General features: G+C 44.1%; 1 protein-coding gene across 1 annotated transcript in view; it reads left to right on the top strand.

The window, feature by feature from the left end:
- LOC119446686 (carboxypeptidase D-like) overlaps positions 1 to 24,404 on the top strand; it is a 71,558-nt gene that overhangs the window by 17,936 nt on the left and 29,218 nt on the right. Inside the window, exons 9-18 of the mRNA XM_037711187.2 lie at positions 461 to 603; positions 2,407 to 2,573; positions 3,911 to 4,174; positions 5,628 to 5,728; positions 6,444 to 6,705; positions 6,937 to 6,943; positions 7,437 to 7,604; positions 9,798 to 9,906; positions 13,409 to 13,549; positions 18,406 to 18,586. Coding sequence (XP_037567115.1) covers positions 461 to 603; positions 2,407 to 2,573; positions 3,911 to 4,174; positions 5,628 to 5,728; positions 6,444 to 6,705; positions 6,937 to 6,943; positions 7,437 to 7,604; positions 9,798 to 9,906; positions 13,409 to 13,549; positions 18,406 to 18,586 — 1,543 coding nt within the window. The remainder of the gene's footprint in view (positions 1 to 460; positions 604 to 2,406; positions 2,574 to 3,910; positions 4,175 to 5,627; positions 5,729 to 6,443; positions 6,706 to 6,936; positions 6,944 to 7,436; positions 7,605 to 9,797; positions 9,907 to 13,408; positions 13,550 to 18,405; positions 18,587 to 24,404) is intronic.

Raw genomic sequence — 24,404 nt, 5'->3', positions numbered from 1 at the left:
TGCTGGCTCACGAAACTCGCACAAACTGCAAGTCGCAGAGAATTCCACTTCCATGTGATGTCGCGGGATGCCCGAACGGTTTATGCCACTTGACTAAAAGCAGCTGCAGCAGCGAATCCACCGCTGGTTTCCCTGCTTGTGCATTTCGTGCAAAAAGCCATACCGCCATCTGTCGAGCGCTGTTTTACTCACCGACGACAGCAAAGGGTGGTGATGGCATATGCAATGTCAACCCGCCCCCCCAGATTGGGTGGCGGGAGATTTGAATTGCGATGAAGGTATTCGGACCCTTCATATGCAATTTTCTCGTAAACTAAGTCTTGGCACAAAACAAGCGTTGTGAGGTTTCTGCAATGGTATTTAAACAGTCCACGTTGACTTAGTATTTGCCTTTAGAGTCCCTTTAAAAGGTGCCAAATACAGTGTGACAACCATTTGACGGTCTCATTGTTGTATACAGGTGGAATGCAAGACTTCAACTATCTGCACAGCAACAGTTATGAGTTAACAATTGAAATGGGCTGCTATAAGTACCCAGTTGCATCTGAGTTGCCAAAATATTGGGATGAACACAAGCATGCACTTGTGGCCTTCATGGAAAAGGTAAGTCAATGGCTGCTTTAAATATATGATTTGATGGCTACTTGGGCAAATTGTTATCAAACCTTTACACTTATAGTATATAGTCCTGATGCTATACAAAGATGCTTTGATCATGCAGTTTTTATTTTTTATTTTGCCTTACCGTTTTTTGGTTAATTGGGGATATGTAGTACATGTTTGTGCCATATGGCAGTAGGCACTCTGACTTGAACTGTTAAATTTTTTGTAATACAGGACCAATTATGGTCATGTAGACACAATGGAATGCTAGCAGGAAGGTAGCAAATGACAATGAACTGAAGAAGCATTAACTGTTTATTGAAGAAAACTTTAGTTGTTAGCCATTGCAATAAAGTCAAGTGACTTACATGTAGTCTCTATTTCTAGCGCATCATCATGCATTCTAGATAAAACACTAGCCATCACAGCAATGCGATTATTACTACTTGCTTCACATACAGTTTAATCAGTGACCCTGTTTTCGTGGCACAAAAAAAATCTGATAAAGAGGATGTCTTGCACAGAAACAGTAGCTTGATGATGATGAGAGTACTACAACATAAAATTTTTAAAATTACAACAAACAGACTTGGCTGTATGAATATTTCGTACATCAGCATAGCATATGTGCATGTGCATACAAATTGCCTTCAAGGTGAACTTTCTACTGCATTCTTAGGTTAGACTAACTGACTATGAATGTTTCTAGAGGACAAAGTCATTTCCCCTTCCTCACCCACACATGTGGAACGAATAGCAATTCTACATGGTAATATATGGATTACTAAGAGTACCTTGCAAATAAAGCGCTTCTGTGAAATGAAGCATTTTCACCCCTTGAACTGCTGCCAAGCTATTCACTTTGAAATTATTCAGCTTCACTTAAGAAAGAAAGAGCCTGGTATCCACACAAGTCTATCGAAAACTTGTCCGTCACACGTAATGCATACCTGCCAACTCTCCAAAATTCTTTGTAAATTTAATAATTCTGGCTTGTTTTACAATTATACGATTGTTTCATTAAGTTCTGCGAAAAATAAATTCTGCTCACGGTAAAGTTTCAGTGATCGGTCTGTGACCATACCCTTGGAAGTCTTCTGATTGTGAATGAACACCAGAGGAGTACCTGGCTGGAGCAAGATTAGTTCTAACAATTTCCTGGAGTGGGTGAAATAATGCAACAGCAATGCTGTTAAAAAAGTCACTGTGATCTAAAAACAGCGAGTCACTTGTCAGTTCGTGCTTTTCAAAGCTTGCTGCAGCTTGTGTGTGGTGTCTAGGAGTAAATCATCGTCAGTTAAGTGCTTATGTATCACGCAATAGATGTGTCCTCAGTTGAGACTAAAACAAAGGAAGCGTGATATTCACCCCTCCCAATTTCCTGTGTTTTGTCCATGGATTGTTACAAATTCTAGAGCTATCAGGTTGGCAGGTAGGGTAATGGCATTGAAATGCATAATGCGTAATAGTTACAGTGGAATGTCGTTGATATAATTCTCTATAATACGTTTTTCAGGATATGTAGTATGTTCCTTTTTATTTTCCTGATTATACGTTGGATAATACAATTTTCAGATGATACACTTTATTTTCTGGTTCTCGTGAAGATCGTATCAATGCGATTCCACTGTATTGTGGCAATGCTACATATGGTAGGCTATTGGGGAGTTATTATAAGCTGCCTTCACAGTATGTCAATTAGTGAGCCACTCACATGCTCGGCCCTCTGCATTATGATGCCATGTTTTGCAGGAGATTGTGTGGAGCTTGTACATCGCGCTGTTCTTGGCAAAATGCTTGCAGGTTCACCAGGGTGTGAAGGGATTCGTCAAGGACGAGGATGGGCTGCCAGTGCCCAATGCCACAGTCCACGTTCTTGGCATTTATCATGACGTACACTCGGCTGTGGACGGAGACTTCTGGCGTCTCCTCATGCCTGCGACCTACTCTGTCCGAGCTTACGTTGATGGGTATGGTTGCCTGTCTAGTGGAGGGGCCTTTTCACATAATGCTTTTAATGCATACTATCCTTTTAATGCATACCGATTTACAGTGCACGTTAAAGAACCCCAGGTGGCCGAAATTTTCCTGAGTCCCCCACTACGGCGTGCCTCATAATCAGATCGTGGTTTTGGCACATAAAACCCCATAATTTAATAAATAATTTTAATGCATACTGAATGTTGTGCCAATAGAAACACCAGGTATACATCACTCTTCCAGCTGGATAGATTGCTCATTTTTACCAAAATTTTGCACAGATGTGGCATTTCATGGTGCTTGTCCAGTCGACTCTCTTGTTTTTGTTTTATGCTCAGTTTCTGCGCTAGCAAGTAGTTTTGTGCCACGTTTGGGTGCATTACTTGGCTGTTTCATTCATACTACAGTGGAATCTTGTTGATACGATTCTGCATAATACGTTTTTCAGGTTAATACGTTTTTTTTTTTTTCATTTCCCGGCCAGCGTCTTATAGGAGCAATGTATATGGATAATACGATTTTCGGATGATACATTTTATTTCCCGGTTGCCATGAAGATCGTGTCAACGAGATTCCACTGTATAACAGAAGTATGCATCATCTGTGCTGACACCAGAAAGAAAAAAAAAATATTAATTTCACTGCAACGGACTGGCGGTGCCATTTTTAATTGTAATGGCAAAACACAATGTGTTTTCTATGGCAGTATCTGCCATTGAATCGAATTTGCTTGAATGCCGTAATGTCCTCATAGCTGTACACAAAAGAGGTAAAAATGCATAGTTAGCAAAATTTTAATTCCTTTTGGCATAAAATTTAGCTGTTTAGCCATAGCATTTATAAAGAAATTCATGGGTTCATCTGTGTACAATGTATACTTCCCATAGGTTTTCACATGAACTCATTGCTGATACATGTACACAGGAAGTACATGATGCTGCATGTGAGTTATTCCTTTGAGATTGCATATTGTGCATCTATGAACATTGGCATTAATTTGTGCAACTCAATAAAGAACTGAGGAGGCTGTCTATAATCTTTTTGTGGCAATATTAAATCTTGTGTGATCAGCAAACACTTGATTGAAGTTTTCATAATGTAAGTTCTTGTGAACACAAAATTTCTGCATGATTAGTGAGTGCTGTCTGTGACCTGATAGGGGTGATCTGGTTTTATATCTGGCAGCTGATTAACCTTGTGTTAGTGTGCCACTGAGGTTCCACAAATGCACAATTACTCAATATATTGAGTCGAATTCTTTTTTGGGACAGCAGTTAGTTGCATGGTGCTCTTGGTAAATCTACACTTTACTCTTCTTTCTTTTCAGTTTTCCTCTGCCAGTACAACGGGTAACTGTTGTGGAAGGCAATGCAACGTGGGTAAATTTCACCGTTGACCGCCGCTACGCCAAGTGGTCACGGGAGCACGACTTCCTTATTGGTGAAAATGGAGAACCCAAGTATCTGGGTGCTGATGAACTTACCAACCTGTTGATGCAGCTGCGCCAAAACTACTCCGACATTGTTGAGGTCAAGGACAGCTTTGGCCCACCTGGTGAAACTGCCCTCCAATTCTGCGAATCACGGTGCCGGTAAGACAACCTGATTATTCCTCATGGCTGCAGTTATCATTCATCAATTGTGGCCTGTGTTCATTACGAGCTGCAGAAGTGTTGCTTATACTTATAGAGTATAGCATACTCCACTAAAGCATAAGCCCTTTGCTTGGTTCCATCTGTCTACTTTCTCTTTAATATTTTGTGTAGATAGAGATTTTATTGTGGAGTTGTGGTGCATCGTGTTAGTGACAGTTTCTGTGTATTGTGTTTTCGATAAACTGGGCTGCAGCATTAGTTCTAGTGGAAAGCACTAAATTAGTATAGAGATAGTGCTCCAAAGCCCAATCCACATAAACATTTCACTCCATGGATCTGTACAAATGTTTGCTGTTTTAACTCTAATTGTATGGTCCCTATCATAGAGTGGATACGCATGTTTATGAAGCGACATGATTGATATTGCTTTCATTGTAAGCTTCATCTGCAGACAAACAAGTGCAGTCAGTGAGCTTATCAAAAGTCCAAGAAAGGGGAAATTCTCCCAATTTTGACAAGATGTGTCATGTTAAAAGCAGTGTTAGCAGTTATGTTTGTGTTAGCAATGTTAGCAGTTATCTACTGGTTTATCCCTTTCAGAGTTACAAACATTCACAGTGTTGTAGCTCAGAAAAGATGGCATTGAAAGCGCAGACCGAACAGGTGTTGCTTTTTTAGAGTGCAGCTTTTAGGCTCCTGTTTCTGCGTTTAGCATTGGCGTCCCTCGGCGTAACCAAGCGAATGAGCACAGCGAAAGATGAAAGAGCAAACGCGGAGTGCAGCAGGGGATGAAAGACCGCGATAGCGAAGAGAGCACAGGAGGAAGGCGGCGGAGGAGGAGGGTATGGCAAAAGCACGAGAAGAAAAGCGTAGTGCCGCGCAAGACAGGCTCTGCAGCAACGACTGCTATGAGATGGCGCCAGAGTAGCGTGTCATCGTCTGGTCACCGATGGCATGCGACGAGCCTGCCACCGATGCTATATATGAAAACAAAGTGCTGCATGAGCGGAGGTCTGTCTGTGGCTGCTGCTGTGAATCACTCCAACGCCTCACCCACACGCTGCCTCTCGCGATCACCCGATTAGCGAAGCAATCGCACCACACTTCACTCCGTTTGCTATGTGCCGCACAAGACATATTGTCTGCGCCAGCCAATATGTCGCGGAATGAAAACACGTATAGAGCTGCGCTCAAATTTCGCATTAGGGATTATCGTCGTGCAATTTTTTTTCATGGACATTCTTTCACGATTCCTTGTCCCATTGCTTGTGCACTGTGCAATGCGTACGTACTAACTTGTTGAACATACTGTCCCGTTCTCGGAATTTATGCTAATTTATGCCATATGAAAAGGGAAAGTGGGCACAATGTGAAGAATCTAGTTCGCTTTCTTTCTTCTTTTCCATATTTCAATTTCTTTTTTTTCTCCTCCATGATCTACACTCTAGAGCAAAAAAATGAAGCCAGAAGTTGTCCTCATTGGAGGCCTGAATGGAGGACGCCCTGCGGGAAGAGAGATGTTGATTCGCCTGGCCAGGCACCTTGTCACAGGTAACATCTTGTGCTAATTCCATGTGGCCAACCACCCTCTCCCCCAGGACGTAGTGACAGATTCTGTCCTGTCGTAAAGTGTCTTGGGAGCTTAAAAAAAAAAAAAAAATGGAGCACATCATCATGTCAGCTCTGTGCTTTGCTCATTATTGTGCATTACATAAACATCCATGTTGGTGCAATTTTAATTAGGCATTTTTTGGCTCGCTTTCCCGAAAGCTCACTTTTGCCTGTCCTATTGGATCAATGTTGCAAGCACGCCCTTTCACAGTTAGTTCATAGCCCAGCTGATATGCTCCGACTTAATTAGCTGTCAGATAAAATATTCCAGACAATGCTACTGTCCATATTTCTTTTGTACTGTTCATGCAGTGAAATTGAAAGGTCTGTGGCATTGTAAAGACACAAGGAAAAAGGAGGGTTGTGACAATTTATTTTGTAATTTTATTGTGTATTTCATAATGTTTTATCCATCATGACATAGCAGAATTTAGGAGGCGTTATCTTATAGTGTCTTACTCTGGGTTGACGATTTTGACCACTTTCAATGCTGTGGCACATGATCACTGTCCATTATACAAGTGTCAATTTTTCTGGCTTTTAAACCCTGTTATTGAAAACTTAGCAGCTAAGTGTGCCTTATCTTGTGGTGCTTCCGCTATCCATCCAGGTTGACGAAAGGCTCTGTACTCACAGTTGCGCTTGTTTTGTGCAGGCTACAAGTTGAGATCTCAGCGCATAGTTGACCTGCTGGAGAAAGTGGTGGTGCACATCGTCCCCTCGGTGGACAAGGCAGGTTTTAGCCACTCCGAGGAGGGCATATGCGACTCTCAACTCTCGGAAGAGCTAAATATGGAGGACCACTTCGGCAGCGAGTTCAATGGCCAGTTCCCCATTGTGGAAGCCGTCAAAGAGGGTCTGGACGTGTCACACTATGTGGCAGGTCTTGTCCTCGACACAGGAGGTGTTGGTGTCAGGTGAGCCCCAAAATATTTGCTTTGGTGGTGTTGGAACAGCATGGGGAGATAACGCTGGGCCAACAACAGGCAGATAGATAGCCATCTCAGAAGGAGCTTGACTAAGTGATAGAGAATGTTCATAATAGTCAGAAGAAAAGCAGAAAATCTTACCTGAACATGATGTACAAATTGCATGATTGGGCAGCGAATTATAGAAAGAAATAAACTACATTCATTCCAATGTGGAAGACTTCCTGTACTGTTATACTTTGTGTTTTGAAGCATTGTAGATTAAAAAAGAAAGAAAGAAACGCTGTATGCAAACTGTCTGTCTTTTTGTCGTGTACTATTGGCAGGCATGTAGGGGTAAATGTGAGAAGAAAAAAAAAATTACTGGAATAACATGTGGCTTTGTGCAACTTTTTTTTTCTGCAAGAAGTACAGTTTATTGTTTCACTTGGCAGGGAAAGACTTTTTTTTTTTTTTGCAGCCGTTCATAAACACAGTACTACATACTTATGAATGTAATGCCCATCAAAGAAAACTGCTAAAAACACGAATGAGAGAGGAAGAAGACAGGATGAGCACTGGTCCTGGTAATTTGATAATTTTGTCTTTCATAATTTCAGCACCATTGCTTTAGAGAGGAGTCACCAAGCGTACATAGTGCATAGCCAGTTTTTTAGCAGTGGGGTTTCACTAATTGTTGCAACTGTGAAGTAACCAGTTTATATTGATGTGATGTGCAGAATTGCGCTAATGATACAAATAGTGGCCTGCTGGACAACATGACTATGGATGGCCTCATAGCTGGCTTCCACAAGTACATACCTCTGTCCAAGTGTGGAAAAGAGCTGAGACCTGTTCAAGATGGCTCTTTGCTCCATTATGCCTACACCAAGCATGGCACTCTAATGGTAAATCGGATTTTGTACTACACAGAACATACCACATTTTTTGGTGGTTGTATTATCATCTCCATGTGACATAATGGCTGTTACGATACTGCCTTGTGCCAGTTTTAATTAGTGGCTCTTGTCTAAGATACAGTATGGCTTTGCCAACGTTATAACAATAGCAAGAAAATAATATGGGACCTTATTTATTTGGATTGTGTTGCTGTGTGCAGAGTCTTAGTGTGAGACCTGAACTTGTTGGCTGCAGTTGCCTTGTAGTGAGCACCCCCTACACTATGATTGCAGATGCACAATGTTGCTAGCCAGTTACTGTAAGCTGTGCTCGCAGGAACAAAGTAAACGACACATGTTGATGCAAAAGTGTGTATTAAACTTGTATACCAAACTAACAGCTAGATAGCTAGCTAGTAGTGACAAGGAAATGTAGGTTATATGGAGTGTGCCAGGGAATAAAAAGCATCTGACTCAGCATCTCTGGCGGTAGAGTGTTTTGAAAGCTAGGATCATGGCCACTGAGGTTGAGAAGGACATACATTGCAGAATCAGGCCTTGCAAAGCGAACTGAAATTTGTTGGGTAGGTTTGCACACTCTGACCTCCTGACACTAAAAATGTGGGAACATAAGCAAGCGGCTTAGAGCTACTTTCGAGTGGATGTGAGCTTTTCTTAATTATAGTTCATTATGCTTTTGTGTCAACTTCGTCGGGTACTTCTGACTGTTGAGAGACACTTCTTGGTAGTTATAATAGTTATGGTTGTGATATCTGATGCTTGGCAGTAATAGCTACCATACTGTGGCCACTTACATATTATTGCTCCCATTCCTACAAGTAGAATCTCTAAAGAGAGCTGCCTGATAGGCTGATGCAGTCGAAGTGGTGGGTGTAATTTATATATGACAAAAATGCGAACATACCAATAGTACATTCTATACAGTAGAACCCTGCTGATACATATTTCACGGGATCGAAAAAAAAAAAAAAAAAGCATATGAGCCGGGAAACGCAAGAGCCGTGAAACAGGAAAAATTGAGAAATGAGAGTAGTGGTGGTGAACTGCACACAATTTTATTTGAATTCTTACGTTTGCCAAAAAGTCGTCGTTTCGCCCGAAAGCCGAAGACGTTATCCCCCTTGGATTGCGCCAAAGCCAATTTTATGGCCCAAACGCGTCGTAGACACCATCTTTATATAGCAAATATGGATATCAAAGGCCATGCTTTTGCTGGCGGAAACCGAAAATACGTCATTGGTGTCGTCCTCGGCGCTTTGGGCGACCAATCCCATTGTCAAGCCATCAAGCCAAGTGACATAAAAAGTGAACATGGCCGATCGGGTCGGTGCTGGGTGGCAGTTCGCAATGCATGATGCGGTAATGGTCCCACAGTTGCGACGCAACAGCGGGGTTACCAATGCATTGGGTCCTATGGGAGCTTTGCCAGGACTGGCCAAAAACAACGTAACAGCCGGGAAAACGCAGCATCTGCGATCGTAACAGTGGGGTTTTACTGTATTACTGTGGTTATTTATCATCTGCAGTACATTCCTTCTGTGGACAGTTGGCTGTCTTGCATTGAGGTCAAGAAGCATTTCATAACTATAGAGCTTGTTAACAGAATGAGTTTTAAATGTCCAGTTCTTTACAAGCAAGCAAATCAATTCTGAAAACAGTTTTATGACTGTAGCTCCAGCTTACCTGCGGTGAGCCTACTTTTCAGTGGCACATTCTCTTTTAGAAGTTTGCTCAGAAGTTGCAGGAGTGTGGCGTTTTGTTGGCCTATATTGGAGGGGCCATAGAATGTGTCACTGCCATTAATACCCAGTGCATTGGTGCTTCCCATAGCAATTTAGCTAACTTGTCCATTTCTGCTGCTTCAGCCATTCAACACTCCAGCCATTCAGCAGAAGCTAATTCTAATTCCTGGGAATGCTTTAATACTCTTCAGGAATTCCCTCTGTGGTGATGGTAGAAGTTCTTATTTTTTGGTGTGAGTGTCTGAACAGTGTGTTGTAACGAGACATTGGTCTACATATTGCAACTACATTTTGGCTTACATTCTTATAGTTCAAATCTACACACTTCCCATTCTGTCTTTGATAAGTAACATGAAAATTTATTGAGAGAGACGTCTTATTTTATTGTTTGCGTGACTGCCTTTGTAAACATCTGCTAATGAATTCCCTTGTCATGCAGGCATCTGTGCTTCTGGATTGCTGCGACTTCCCTGCCAGAAAGGAAATTCCCAAACTTTGGATGCACACACTGCACCCACTTCTTGAATTCCTGGAGGCTGCAAAGACAAGTGAGTAATTTACTTCTCTCTGCACTGGAGTTGGCACGGTGCACTTTTAACAGCGAAGCTGTTCTAGGTAACCGTAAAAAGCGGCGCCTGCTGTCGCAAAACGTCGCCTAGCTATGACGTCACTGCGTTGCCTAGCAACCACCTTGTGGAGCGGCGTGTGCCTCGCATCTTCGTGCCGTGCACACGTAGTTGACGTGGGACGTTAAGGAGGGGGAGGGAGAGCATGCACGCAGCGCGTGCAATGTTCGGGAGAGGGAAAGAGAAAATGAGAGCGAGATAGAGAAAGAAATTGTAGCAGCACCAACGAGGCAATGCGCAGAGCTGCTGCCGACGCCCCCCGCGTTGCCTTGCCGCGCATGCACCGAAACAGTAGCGATTATGTCACCTCGCGTTGCCTAGTAACCGCCAGCGCAGGTGCGCGCTCGCTTTGCCCGACACAGACACGGCTCCTGCCTGCTTGCCTGCGTTTGTGGCATGCCAGGAACATTGTTCGTAGGCGCCGATGCGTTCAGCGGTGTCATGCGAAATGTCGCGAAAACAAAGGTACCTCCGAAAATGATCGCTCGAGAATACCTTCCCTACATGCGTAGTGAAGTTAAACCAAGTTAAGACCTAGCAGTAGGAGCCAGTAAGACTTGAGAGAGAGAGAGAGAGAAATAACATTTATTAGCCCCGAAGGAACTAAAGCCCAAGTCCGGGCCTCCTGGTAGGCTCATGCCTCCTGGCCCAGAACGTTGAGGATTGACACTTTCGCTGTGCCTTAGCTTTGCACGACCGAGAGCTAACATGCCCGCTTTTTTCCATTTGGTTTTCGGTGCAGTATAATTTAACTACTGTATTCTAATTCCTTTCCTTTTCGAAATACTTTGTCAGTGGGGCGAATGGTGCCCTGTCTTTGTTATCAGCAGGGTCAGCTGCTTGTGAGCAATGAATGATAAGAAAAAGTCGCAGTTTCCCCCGAAAGGCAAAGCATCGATTGCAATAGCAAACTAGTGGACATCTATATGAAGTAAGGATAGTAGTTTTATCGGCCGTATAAACTTGTAAACATAGGCATACTAACTAAATCAACAAGCATGGTGTCATGCACGCGTTAGCAAACATGAACGCATCTCACTCGATGACCGCGGAAACTCGCTATCAAAACGCGGTAGTCAGTAAGCGCGGCAGCAGCAGCGAGCGAATTGAGCTTCGTGCCGGCGCTCGCATCAACGCGCACTTAAAACACAGCGCAGGCAGGAAGGACTCTGTCCCCACCGCAGATGGCTTTCAAGATACAGCCGCCCGGGCGGAAGCGCGCGGCGTAGTACGCGGCCTCCCCCCCTCCCTACCCACCACCCGGAGCCTTGCGGCCCGGCGGGTGCGCGCGGTCGTTCGAGTGGCGTGAAGTAATCCCGCCACCCTACCCTCCCTCCCTCCCTCCGGAGCGTTGTGTGCGACTAGAAGACGGCGCGCTTCCTTCCCGCCCTTGCGTGCGCCGGGATCCGCGATCGCTGGCTCACCCTCGCACGCCTTCACTTGCACATGGACCATACGACGTGCGGTGACGATTTTATCGCCTCTGGACTTTATGCAGACCCTCACGGCGACTACAGAAATGCACCTGGAGTGTCCATATAATTGCTATCGCAAAACGCTTAACCTTGCACTCGGCCGCGCAACGCTTGAAACAGCGAAGCTAGGCGATCGTAGCCCAGCATATTCCGGAAGTGCGCGCAAACTTTTCATCTTATTACTCATGATGATGATAATTTCTTTTCGGGCGTCTCGGACTTAGGGCCGTCACTGCGCGTTGCATAGCGCAGCTTGCAACACCGACACTGCGTTCCAATGCCAACACCGCGTTCCAGGAAACCCGTTCCGTGAATGCGTCTCTTTCTCGCTCTCATAGCGCGCAAAACCTCTTCCCCTCGCAGAGCACGAGCGTGCAAATGCGGCAGCTGTGGACGACGACGCTCGAACTCAATCATATGGTTCGCATAAATGCATGTTCTGCAAGCGTGGCTGTATAGCCTAGTGGTTACGACGCTCACCTTAGGACCGGGGGTACGAGAGTTTGAATCCTGCCTCGGCAATAAAGCTTATTTTCTTTTTTTCTTGGTAGTTTCTTGATACGCACCACAAATTACGGCTGGCTTAAACAGCTTAGCTATTAAAAATAATAAAGTCAAGGGAAAGTCACCTTTACATTACGGCAGTCACACAGTTTATTCCAAGACATATACAGTCGACTTTTGTTAATTCGATTCTAAAGGGACCGGCGCAACTGGTAGAATTATCCGGCAGGTTGAATTAAACAAAAGGCAGAAAGAAACGCCGAAGCACACCATTGATTTACTTGGCAGTATTCAGATTTAAAGTTCGCTTCGCCGCAATACAGTAGTGTTGTGCGGTCAACCGTACCAAGCGGAAGAAGGTGCCACTGTTATGGGACATAACACGTGTTCCTTAATTTACAAACGTACATGCGTCGTCTCCAGTCGCAGTACGAGCACCGAGACACGTAGTAAGTTTACTGGCAGGCCTTCAGAGATTTAGATAGACCCCAGCTTCGGTTTGGCTTTAGACGTCCCCTCAACTATCAGATTTTTTTTTTCATCTTACCACTTTTCTTTTTGCTAGCTTTCCCAAAACACAGATGGTTTTTCTCCTCTTCTGGGTGCAGGGCGTGTGCGTGCACGTGTAATTAAGGAACGCGTACTAGGCCCAGTTAATGGTCTCAATACGAGACATGCATGGCGGGCAAAATGAGGGCTCAAATTGGCACAGCAACGTCAGAAACAGCTCTGAATGGCTTCCAGTATGCTTATTAAGCGTCTATGTGCTCGTTCTGTGACTGGAGACGGCGTGTGCGCGCCTGTATAATTAAGAAACGTGTAGTATGCCCCGTGACAGTGGCCCCTTTCCATTTTTGGTATGCTTCACTGCATAACCCGGCAGTATTGCGGCGAAGCTGAACAGTCAAGTTCGAATTCTTCGGCGAAGGCCAATTTTGTGATCGAAATGCAGTCAGGATCGAATTAACTGAAAAAAAAAACACAAATTAACTGGTTCACTGTACAGGGATCCTGTTTTTTAAAGAAGCACAAGCAAGTCAGAAGTGTGACGAGCGCATCTGTCTTGTTTTTGTTTTATTAATGAAGCAAATTGGGAAAGTAAGCCTTTCTAGGACTAGAACACCAACAAATTAACAATGATGGTATGCCAAAGTGTGCCAACAGAAATAATAGGAGAACAAAGAAGGTTAGAAAATAATGGGTGGCTGACTGGGTGACATAGAAAAAGCTATGTAATCAATAACAGTGTCCTCATTTGAAGTAGTGTCACGGGTGTCACCAAAAAAATATCTTTCTTGCAGACACCACATTGTTACTGGATTGGCACTGAAGGACTGTTTGGCTCATTGTTTTCAGAATATAAGAACTTTGTGCTTCCTTTTCAGCCTTTTCAGGATTACTGATACAATGTCGTCTCTTTTTCTTTCTTGTTTTGCTAATGCCAGGCATCCATGGCAGTGTTACCGATGAGTATGGAACAACACTCACGAAGGCAACAGTCGGCGTACATACAAGCAAACGTCCTATCGAAACGACCAGCGGTGCTTTCTGTCTTGCTGTACCTCCTGGAAAGGTGGTGCTCACAGGTAAGCACAGTATGACCAGTATTATTCTCTTAGCCACCATATATGATGAAACACCGGGTTTAATGTGTCCTTTCTTTTTGGCCAACCTAAGAAAAAGAAACAGAGTGCATCACAAGATATTGGACAGAGTGTAGAGACAGCTGTTGACATCAAATATGCTGCTCTGCTGTCAGTGATCTGCCCCTTTCTTAGTGTCACATGTAAAAGACAGCAAGGCAATATAAATGTAACGCGGTGTTCTGTTTGTGTCTTGAAATTGTTACACAGGTGGCCTGACCTACAATATTGTGTGGTATGTGCTTCGATTCTTGGTTCATTCTTCAGGAACAGCCATGCATTGTGCTTAAATTGAGGCTAATTGCCTCTGGGGAGAAAGAAAAAGGCATAGAACAACTAACTGACTGTTTGCCCTGTTTGGTCATTCTATTTCATTGGCATTTGGTTGATTCGTCAGCATAAGTTTCAGAGACACTGCATTACTCTGTCTGACATTAAAGTCATTGGCATTAACTTGTTTTGTAATTACCATTTGACACTCAGACTAATGTCAGACTGTGTCAGTCATTTGTTGGCAGAGCTTTAACATACCATCAGGTGCTAGAATGGCCTGATGCTTTTGCTGTTCACAAATGCATATTGTTAGCGAAGTGAATAAGACTAGCACTTAAAGCTTGACATAGCACTTCATGCTGCCGCAAATGTGAAGTGTAACACATTATTTTTCTTTCGCTTCATCATTGCTTTTCTTTCTTTCTTTTTCTATCAGTATACTGTCATTTGTGCAACCTTGACCTGCAAGTTTTATGCATTGCTTTAATAGTTGGGACACCTTTTTACAGAATTGCTGAAACAGTCAGCCTTCCTGGCTGTTGTCTCATTTGTGGCTTTGCGTTGCCTTGTTGCGTCCACAGTTGCATACGTCTTTGCAAGTGTGGGGCGCCCTTTTCTGTTTTTTCAGTTCTCCAAGTCTGCATATTTTGCGGACTGCAAGCGCTCCACTCGAAAGAATGGACTCTATTCGTGGTCTTAGCTGCCGCTTGCACGCGTCTTCTGTCCACATTATAGCAACTCATCATGTTATACTTGTTTTTATGCCATTGACATAATTTATTTTCTTAGCAATAAATCATAGGTTCTTCGTACATGCATCTGTGTTTATGTGATCATCTGCATGCTTATTATCATCATCAGCTCATTCCAAAAACACTACATGCACATCAGATGCCTTTTATGTAATGATTGGCCAAACTGCATCTCAGGTACACCTTATTGTTCTGTTAAATTTGTGTATGTGGTTGACAGGAATGAAAACATATCTTTCTAACTCATGTGTATGTTTTCTTTAACTTTTCCGACTGTGACTTCTCTTTGTGATTACAGTGGAATATCGTTGATTCGATCTTCATGGGAACCGGAAAACAATGCGTATCATCCAAAAAATCGTATTATCCAACCAACTCGTATTATCAGGAAAAGGAAAAAAAACTTATTATCCGGAAAAACGTATTATGCAGAATCGTATCAATGAGATTCCTCTGTATGTGTTTACAAAAGTGAATTTATTATTTTATGCAATGCCAAACTACTGAAATACAGTGTAGACCGCTTATAACGTAAGTCGCCGGAGTCGTGAATATCTGCACTATAAGCGGTACCGCACTATAACCAAAACAACAATTTTTCAAGCCCTGCACGTATACAAAACATGTAGACCAAGCAGCCGCGCGTATCCGAGAATCGAAGCGTGCGACTGGGAGCTTTTCATCCGTTTAAATTTACGAACGTTGAAAGGTTAATGTCCAAGTACCCACGATCTTCGCATGAAGCAGACAAAGTAATAATTTTAAAAATATGTCTCAGTTTCGCCCGAAAGGCGAAGCATCAATTGTGATAGCAAATTAGTAGAGAGCTATAAGGAGTAGGGATAGTAGTTTTATCGGCTGCATAAACTTGACACATTCGCTTACTAACTGAATTAACAAGCGGGGTGTCAACAGGCACAAGCAAACATGAATAGACTAGATGACCGCAGACAACCACTGTCAAAACGCGGGCGTGAGGAAACGTGGCCGCCGCAGCGAGCGAAGGTTCGTGTGGTCTATCGCTTCAACGGACACTGAGCGGTGTAAGCACAGCGCATACAAAGGTCAGAGCTGTGTGGAGATCGCTTTCAAGATACGATTCGCGCGACAACACCGACAGCCGGCACAGGTGCCACCGCATTTATTGGCAGAGTAGAAGCCGCCCCCCCCTCCCTCCCGTGCTGCCTTCCCGCTTTGCTCGTTTCGCGTGCGAGATTATACAAGATACGCATTTGAGATTATACAAGATATGCATACAAGATACGCATTTGGTGCCACAGCACAGCGTCGCCCCCCCTCCCATACCCCCACGGCGTTTCACGCGATGGAAGTTGCGTTTGCTCTCCGCTGTGCGTTTGTTCTCCGTGAAGGCGCGCGCTTTCACTCGCTCATACGGCGCGCGGCGACGATTTTATCGCCCTTGGACTCATGCTCCACGTCTCATGGTCCTCCTTTCATGCTCCTCCTCCGCATCGCCCTCGTTGATCTCTTCTCCCATCGGTGGGCTCACCTCATTGAGAAGCGTGCTCGCTACCGCCCTTGTCGGCGAGATTTTCTCGCGGAAGCCGCATTATAACCGGTATTTCATCTCACGCAGCTGCACTGTAAGCGGTATGCGTATACATGGAGTGCTATCAGAAAATTAATGTGAGTCTGAAAAGACCGTATTATATCCGGTCCTGCACTATAAGCGGTTACGTTATAAGTGGTCTACACTGTATCGCACTTTTGCATTAGTTTACAACTTATTTATTTATTTCTTGAAATACCTTCAAGGCCCATAGGGCTAACAGAAGGGTTTTAGGCAACATGTACAGATATAACAGGAAATTCGTATTTTATGCATGAACAAAAGACATATACATTTCAACATATACATTCGATGCATTAGTAAAAATACATTGCAACATGCGCATTCATGTCCAGTAATAAATAGGTAACAAAGTATAAACATATATTACAACATATATTCGTCAAGTGCAATTTTAAATCCATCAAGCTGGTTTGCTGACAGTATGGAAGTGGGCGAAGAGTTCCAATCTTGATTTGGCTGAGGAACAACTGAGTAAAAGAACTTGTTTGTCTTATAAAAGGGAACGCCAATTTTGTATTGATGATCTGCGCGAGAAGTATAAAATGGCTCTGAAAGAAGTACAGTTTTCTGTTCCTGGTTCTGATGATATATTTTAAAGAATAAAGGCAGGTGGTTACGCTTTTCTTCGAAGTGAGAGCAGTGGAACGTTCAGGTTTAGTATCATAGTTGAGACACTAGACATGAGGTGGTAGTCTGCTAAAATAAAGTGTGCACCACGATTGAACTGATTCAAGACTTTTGGTGAGATAATCATGATGTGAATCTCGAACACAGTTTGCATACTCCAACTTGGAGTGAACAAGTGCGTTATATAGTAAAAGTCCAAGCTTTGATGGGATCATAGAGAAGTTTTGTTTGATATAACCAAAGGCTAGGTTAACATCGTTTACAATGTAATTAATGTGTGTTTCCCAAGAAAGATTAGAGGTACTTGTAACTTCATACTTATTTTTAAAAGGAACTCATCTATGCAGTACTGCACATGACGAGAGTCTTTAGAATTACTCCAGCTACACAAAGACGTGTACACACAAAACACTTGCCTTTGAGTGATGTACTGTGATATGCTTGTTTGAGCACAGTCTAAGAGCGTTTTTAGCAATTTCTAAAAAGAGTGCTCCATCTCTCAAAACATGCAGCACTGGTGGTGATGTTGAAAGTAAGTAAAATCTACATTTCAGCCTATGTGTAGTCTCTCTGTGTAACCACTAGCAATAACTAGTTGCTGTTTTGTCATTTGTGTAGGAGATCTTGTTCAGAACTATTTGAAATTTACTGATAAATCTAACCCTAGCTGGGGGGGTGTAGAGTAGCTAGCACGCTGTGGTATGTGCATGAAATTCTACTGCATGAATGCTGGCATGATGCTGCGTGAAATGAGCACGCTTGTTACATGTTGCTATGTCATAGGTTTCAAAGACCATTGCCTAGAAAAGACCATTGCAAAGACCACTGCAAGAACCATTGCATAAAATTGGCGTGCTCTAAATGCCATCTTCCTGAATGAGTTGATATTTCAGAAAAGCCTTTTAAAGATTAACCTGTGTTCCTAGTAAGCTGCATTTTCCACAGCATTGAGCTGCTCTGTCGGTTTACAATCTTGTAGCCATGCACAAAGTAGCATTTTTAAATGTGGACTTGCATTATACTCTTAATTTCACTTGGAAGTTACAATGAGTTTTACCTTTGACTCCTGAGACTCACATGTCGCACGTGATACTTGAAGATTACATACAACTTTGGGCTTTCATTGCAACACTTCTGGCTGCCTTTCTTAGTGATATCAGAGAAAATGGCTCGATTGAAATGGCCTGTACGCTATATGTTAAAAACAGGCTTTTGATTTCAGTTTAACTCTGAACTTTGCTGTAAATGCGATAAAGCATGAGTCATCAGCATACTGAGCACTGCGTTTCCCACAGTTGAAAAAAGTGCTCTTAATTAGCCAAATTTTCTGTTAAGCCAAAACTTAGTGATCCCAGTGGTCCTGCGTGTTTTGTATTTATAGTCATTTTCAGCTAGCCTGACTGTGCGATAAGCCTAGTTTGTGACCTTGATTCACAACACTTGCCACCTTGTTCCTCAGCTTGCTTGCTCTGGGTAGTTGCCTGTGGCATGAGCTTATCTCAAAGCATGTTTGCTTGGTGCATCGTCCTGATTGGCGCCTCTGTTTTTTGCAGCGTCTGCTAGTGAGTTTGAGATGAGGGTGGAGCGGGTGACGGTGTTGGCGGGCGAGGGGACCAGCCTCGTGCTGGTACTTGAGCCGGACACATACGAGCGCAAGTACCACAGCTACACTGAGGCCCTGCAGCTGCTCAGATACATTGCCCACAAGTATCCCAACACCACCTACCTCTACAGGCAAGTGGCTTCTAATAGAACATTGAAACTATGCACATATAGCACCTTCAGGGTGGTATTTATAACGAACTACTAAAGCCAGAATTATTTGAAATTTCATATGGGAAAGTCATTGTGCTACCTGTAACATTTGGTGGGAAAGTCTTTTTTTAATAAGTGCGAATTGAGCTAGTTGGTATTGATTAGTGTCAAAAAATTTAGCACAAAGACAAGGATGTAAGGAAGAGAATCGTAGTGCTCATGTCTCCCCTTCCTTATCTCTTTGTCATTTCTTGTGCTTAATTTTTCGACATTAGTCATTCTTTGTAGGAACCTCTAGGAGAAGTAGGTTGTCATAATAAGTCAAAGTGCTCGCAGTATGGAGAGAAAACCCTGAAGGTGGCGTCGTCACTTTACGGATGGAGCAGCAAAACTCATGGCTCATTACAGAAATAGTGGCGCCAGCGTCCACAAGCGCAAGAGTTCAAACGCCTTCAACAAATACTTCAATAACATTGTCGGGGGACAAGCGAGGACTTAGACAGGTGGACGACGGCGCAGATCGTGCTTCAGAAGTTGTGGCAGTCAGTTTTCCGCCTTGAGCACCCGACCGGCGACGCGAAAGAGAACGGCGGCGCGGTGAGGGTGAGCGACGAGAAGCAAAGGTTGTATGTACAGTCGCGATCAAAAGTTTGGGCACCAAAGGTTCCGCGATTTTTTATTTTTGTTTTGCAGCCTGGGCATTCCGGCTGAAATCAAGAGCGCACGTGTTTCACCAATACAATGTATTCAACCAATTCCACGCCGCGGATCTGTGCTTGAATATATTTAAATTTTTTGCTGGTGCCGTGGTCTCTAAGCTTTCGATCACGACTGCACACACACACACACACGCACACGCACACGCACACACACACACACACACACACACACACCGACGATGTCGTTGAAAAGAAAAGTGCAATTATTGCATTCTACTGGTGCTAACATATGGGGCAGAAACTTGCAGGTTAACAAAGAAGCTCGAGAACAAGTTAAGGACCGCACAAAGAGCGATGGAACGAAAAATGTTAGGCCTAACATTAAGAGAGCGGTGTGGATCAGAGAGCAAACGGGGATAGCCAATATTCTAGTTGACATTAAGAGGGAAAAATGGAGCTGGGCAGGCCATGTAATGCGTAGGATGGATAACCGGTGGACCATTAGAGTTACAGAATGGATACCAAGAGAAGGGAAGCGCAGTCGAGGACGGTAGAAAACTAGGTGGGGTAATGAAGTTAGGAAATTTGCAGGCGCAAGTTGGAATCAGCTAGCGCAAGACAGGGGTAATTGGAGATCGGAGGGAGAGGCCTTTGTCCTGCAGTGGGACATGAATATAGTCTGCTGCTGATGATGATGTACATTCATCGGAAGTGGGCTAGGGATCATGGGAGTATGCTTCAGGTCCTCGTTCTAGCTGTGTGCGATAGGGAGGTCGGACGGAGTAATCAGTGCACTAGTGGTCGCCGCGAAGTGCGGGCGGCAGCAGCGCGCAACATGACCTGGAATCCCGCAAGAGTAGTAGATCGGGCGGTTGTCTGCAGTGCGCCAAGGATTCGCGTACTGCGCTGCGCCCCGAAAAGCGGCGTACCATGGATGTACTGGCAGAGCACGTGACTTCATGGCAGCATTTGCATATGCCAGAGACGCGGCGACAGGAGCCGGCGGAGAGGCAGACGGCACCGCAAATGATGGCGGCGCGATAACAGGAGTCGGCTAGCAGCAGACGGCAAAGCCTCGGTGACCTGCTCCTGTATCACCTGTCGGATGGTCGGAGTCACATAGGGCGGGGAGGCACTTGCATGGCTGGAAAAAAAGACAGTTGTCAAGCGACTTCCTCATGCACAAGTTCCTTGATCTGTGACAGGAGTGCAGTGTGGTTGCCGCCGATGGTCAATGCAGGGAGGGAATTGTCTGTTGGCGTCGTCGAAGCTCTGGCACAAGCTCACGAGTTCAGACACGGTGCTCGGGTCCTTAGCCAGCAACATCTGAAAGGTGTCGTCTATGCCTTTCATGATGTACTTAATCCTGTCTATTGAAGGATTCACGCGCTTGCACAAGTTAATGACGTCTTCGCTTGTGAAGTTATCTCCCTGCTGCTGCACACGCCCGCATAGACGCTGTTCAGAACGAAGCTTGCGCACTGCGGGGCGACCGAACACTTCTGCGAAGCTCGTCTTGAAAGTAGTCCAAGTGGCGAAGTCAGACTCATGGTTATGAAACAAGAGGTTTGCGACGTCTGTTAGGTAAAACGAGTGCTTAAAGTCAGGGGGGGTCTCGGGGTCTCAAAGGCAAGCAGTCTCAGACCCCCCCCCCCCCTCACTAGACTCGCGCGCAGTTGCGTTTACTTATTTACATTTACTTAGTTTTACACAGTCTCCGTCGCAGTAGGCCATCGAGACTGTTTAGAAACGCTACCTTTGTCCTTAAGGTGGCGGTCCCACTCCGGCGGCACGAGCCCCCCGTTTTCAGTACTTTTGGAGCAACCGTGGCGGCTCTTCTACTTAAGATATGAAGTTGTTGTATAAACCATAAAAAGCTTAATTCTTGTAGATTCCAACTATATATAATATAAAGAAATTGATTGATGTGATTTAGAAATAAATGTTCAAGAACAAGCATGAGATATACATGGTTTCTGCGGACTGTGTCTCAGTTGTGACCATATTTAGGATAAACTACCGCACTTACTGCATTGCGGCTTGCTCTGTAGCTTTAGGACATATTTATCTAGTTCCTAGACGTAGAAAAATAATTTTGAATTTTTATTTTTTGGACAATTTGCTTTTGAAAATTGCCAAATATTGCAATCTTCTGTTGTAAACAGCCCGGCAACTACATGCTCAAGGAAGCTAAATTTTGGATAAAGTAGAGTTCAAAGAATTTCCATTTAGGATGCAAAATTTCATTCATGTAACTTTATTAGTTTTCCTAATAATGTGGCCGAAATTAAGCAATATTTAGAATTCTGGTTTTATTTTTGGCCATTTTTGCGGGAAGGTACTAAAGCTACGAAGCTGCGGTTTAAAACTAATAAAGGTACATGAATGAAATTTTGCGTCCTAAATTGAAATTCCTTGAACTCTACTTTATCCAAAATTTAGCTTCCTTGAGCATGTAGTTGCCGGGCTGTTTACAACAGAAGATTGCGATATTTGGCAATTTTCAAAAGCAAGTTATCCAAAAAGTAAAAATTCTAAATTATTTTGATACATCTAGGAACTAGATAAATATGTCCTAAAGCTACAGAGCAAGCCGCAATGCCGTAAGTGCGGTAGTTGCTTCTAAATATGGTCACAACTGAGACACTGTTCGCAAAAACCATATATCTCATGCTTGTTCTTGAACATTTATTTCTAAATCATATGAGTCAATTTCCTTATATTATATATAGTTGGAATCTACAAGAATTAAGCTTTTTATGGTATATACCACAACTTTATACCCTAAGTAGAAGAGCCGCGACGGTTACTCCAAAAGTACTGAAAACGGGGGGCTCGTGCCGCCGGAGTGGGACCGCCACCTTAATGTCAATATTGTATAAAATATTGGTTTCGTGAATAATATATTACATAGATTAGAAGTGCCTACGCTTCGTTTCACTGTGAGGTGTTTTACGTCAGATACCGTCGAGCACACTGGCAGAGCGTGCGGATTGTCTATGTCATAAATTGAGCAAAAAGGAAAAGAAGGAAAAGAAAGGACCACTCTTAATAATTATTTCGCCCGTTTGTATAAAACAATGTGTAAAACAAGCTATCAGCCGCTTTTTCTCTCCCTCTTTATTTCCCCCTCCGCCTTTACTCGAATCACTAGAGACCCCCCCCCCCCCCCCCCTTCGATTTAAGGCCGGGATACATGGAGCGAATAACCGGCGTCCGAGCGAAGAACTTCGTCGGGCGGCGAACGTCCGACGGCCGGCGTCAAGAAATTTGCTGTCCGCAGCCGATCTGCCTGTCCAAACATTTTCGTCGGGCGAACGCCGCCGCCGGAAGCGTCTAGCGCGCAGCGGTGGACGACAGCCAATCAGGAGGCACTAGTTCCGGTCGCAATGCATGCTGGTGTTTCGCGCGCGCACGCCTTTTTGCGTCGTCTGCAATCGCGTTGGTGTTGCCGTGTCTGCATGTCTCTGCACCGATTGAATAGTTCCTAGTATGATCTCTCAGGAATCGCGTTGTATTTGTACATCCCATATCCGCTGATCTGCGAGGAAACAGACAAGCAGTGCAAGCTCTCTACAACAACCTTCAACAGAAATCTTCTGATCTCAGAGGCCACATGCTGTCGTCATGCCTATCTCCCGACTTCCCCGATAGATGGCGCTGGCATCGGATATTTCCGATGCCAGCAGGGGCTTAGGCAGGGGTGCCCTCTGTCACCTCTGTTGTTCATGCTGTATTTACAAGGATTAGAGAAAAAATTAGAGAGGAGCGGACTTGGCTTCAACCTTTCCTATTTCAAGCAAGGAGAATGGATTAAACAGTCATTACCAGGACTGATGTATGCGGATGACATTGTACTTATGGCTGACAGCAAGCAAGACTTGCAGAGATTAATGGACATCTGTGGTAAAGAGGGAGATAGCTTAGGTTTGAAGTTTAGTAAAGAAAAATCTGCAGTCATGACTTTTAATGATAATCAGGGCAGCGAGCATAGAATACAGGAGGTTACGCTGGAGGTGGTGGATAGGTACAAATATCTTGGAGTGCGGATAAACAATGGGGCTGAGTACCTAACGGAACATGAAAAATATGTGACGGCTAAAGGTAGCAGAAATGCAGCTGTGATGAAAAATAGGGCACTGTGGAATTACAATAGGTACGAAGTGGTGAGAGGGATTTGGAAAGGGGTGATGGTCCCTAGTTTGACTTTCGGCAATGCGGTCCTGAGCATGAGATCAGAGGTTCGAGCAAGGTTGGAAGTTAAGCAGCGAAGGGTAGGTAGACTGGCTCTGGGAGCACACGGAAATACACCAAATCAGGGGGTACAGGGTGACATGGGATGGACGTCATTCGAGGGCAGGGAAGCCAGCAGCAAGATAGAATTTGAGGAGCGATTGAGAGAAATGGCAGAAAAGCGGTGGGCAAGGAGAGTTTTCAGTTATTTGTACATGAGGAATGTTGATACAAAATGGAGGAAGCTGACCAGAAGACTGTCAATCAAATATTTGGACTGCAGTAGGGGTGCAAACCAGGAAACAGCGGTTAAGAAAAAGGTTAAGGAAACAGAGAGGGGTCTGTGGAAAACAGGGATGCAGACGAAATCAGCACTGGGAACATACCGAACTTTCAAGCAAGAAATTGCCAAAGAAAATATCTACGATAATTCTAGGGGAAGCTCTTTGTTGTTTGAAGCCAGGACGGGAGTATTGCGGTCTAAGATGTACCAAGTCAAGTACCAAGGTATAGACACGTTGTGCTGTGCGTGTGGAGAAGAAGAGGAAACGGCTGAACACCTCATACTTTTCTGTAAAGGGCTTAACCCTACAGTGCAAGGCAACGGGGCTGATTTTTTCAAAGCATTGGGGTTTAGGGACAGTGAAGGCAAAATAGACTTTAAGCGGGTAGAAATAACCAAACAGAGGTTATCTGATTGGTGGATAAAATCAAGGCAGGGGTGAAATTTCACCCGCCACAAAGTACAAAATATGTTAATAGTCATGGCTAGGTGGCGTATGCCACCGCCCGGTTTAAAGGGTTCAGCCTCATCCATCCATCCATCTTTCGCTAGGCTTAGACGCGTTCGAAACGAGAAGCGATCTCGAAAACTACTCAAGGTTATCCATAATACTCTGTCGTCG

The sequence above is a fragment of the Dermacentor silvarum genome, chromosome 3, assembly GCF_013339745.2.
Source record: "Dermacentor silvarum isolate Dsil-2018 chromosome 3, BIME_Dsil_1.4, whole genome shotgun sequence".
Lineage (NCBI taxonomy): Eukaryota > Metazoa > Arthropoda > Arachnida > Ixodida > Ixodidae > Dermacentor > Dermacentor silvarum.
The sequence above is the reverse complement of the archived record's forward strand: the minus strand, read 5'-3'. Positions and strand labels throughout refer to the sequence as shown.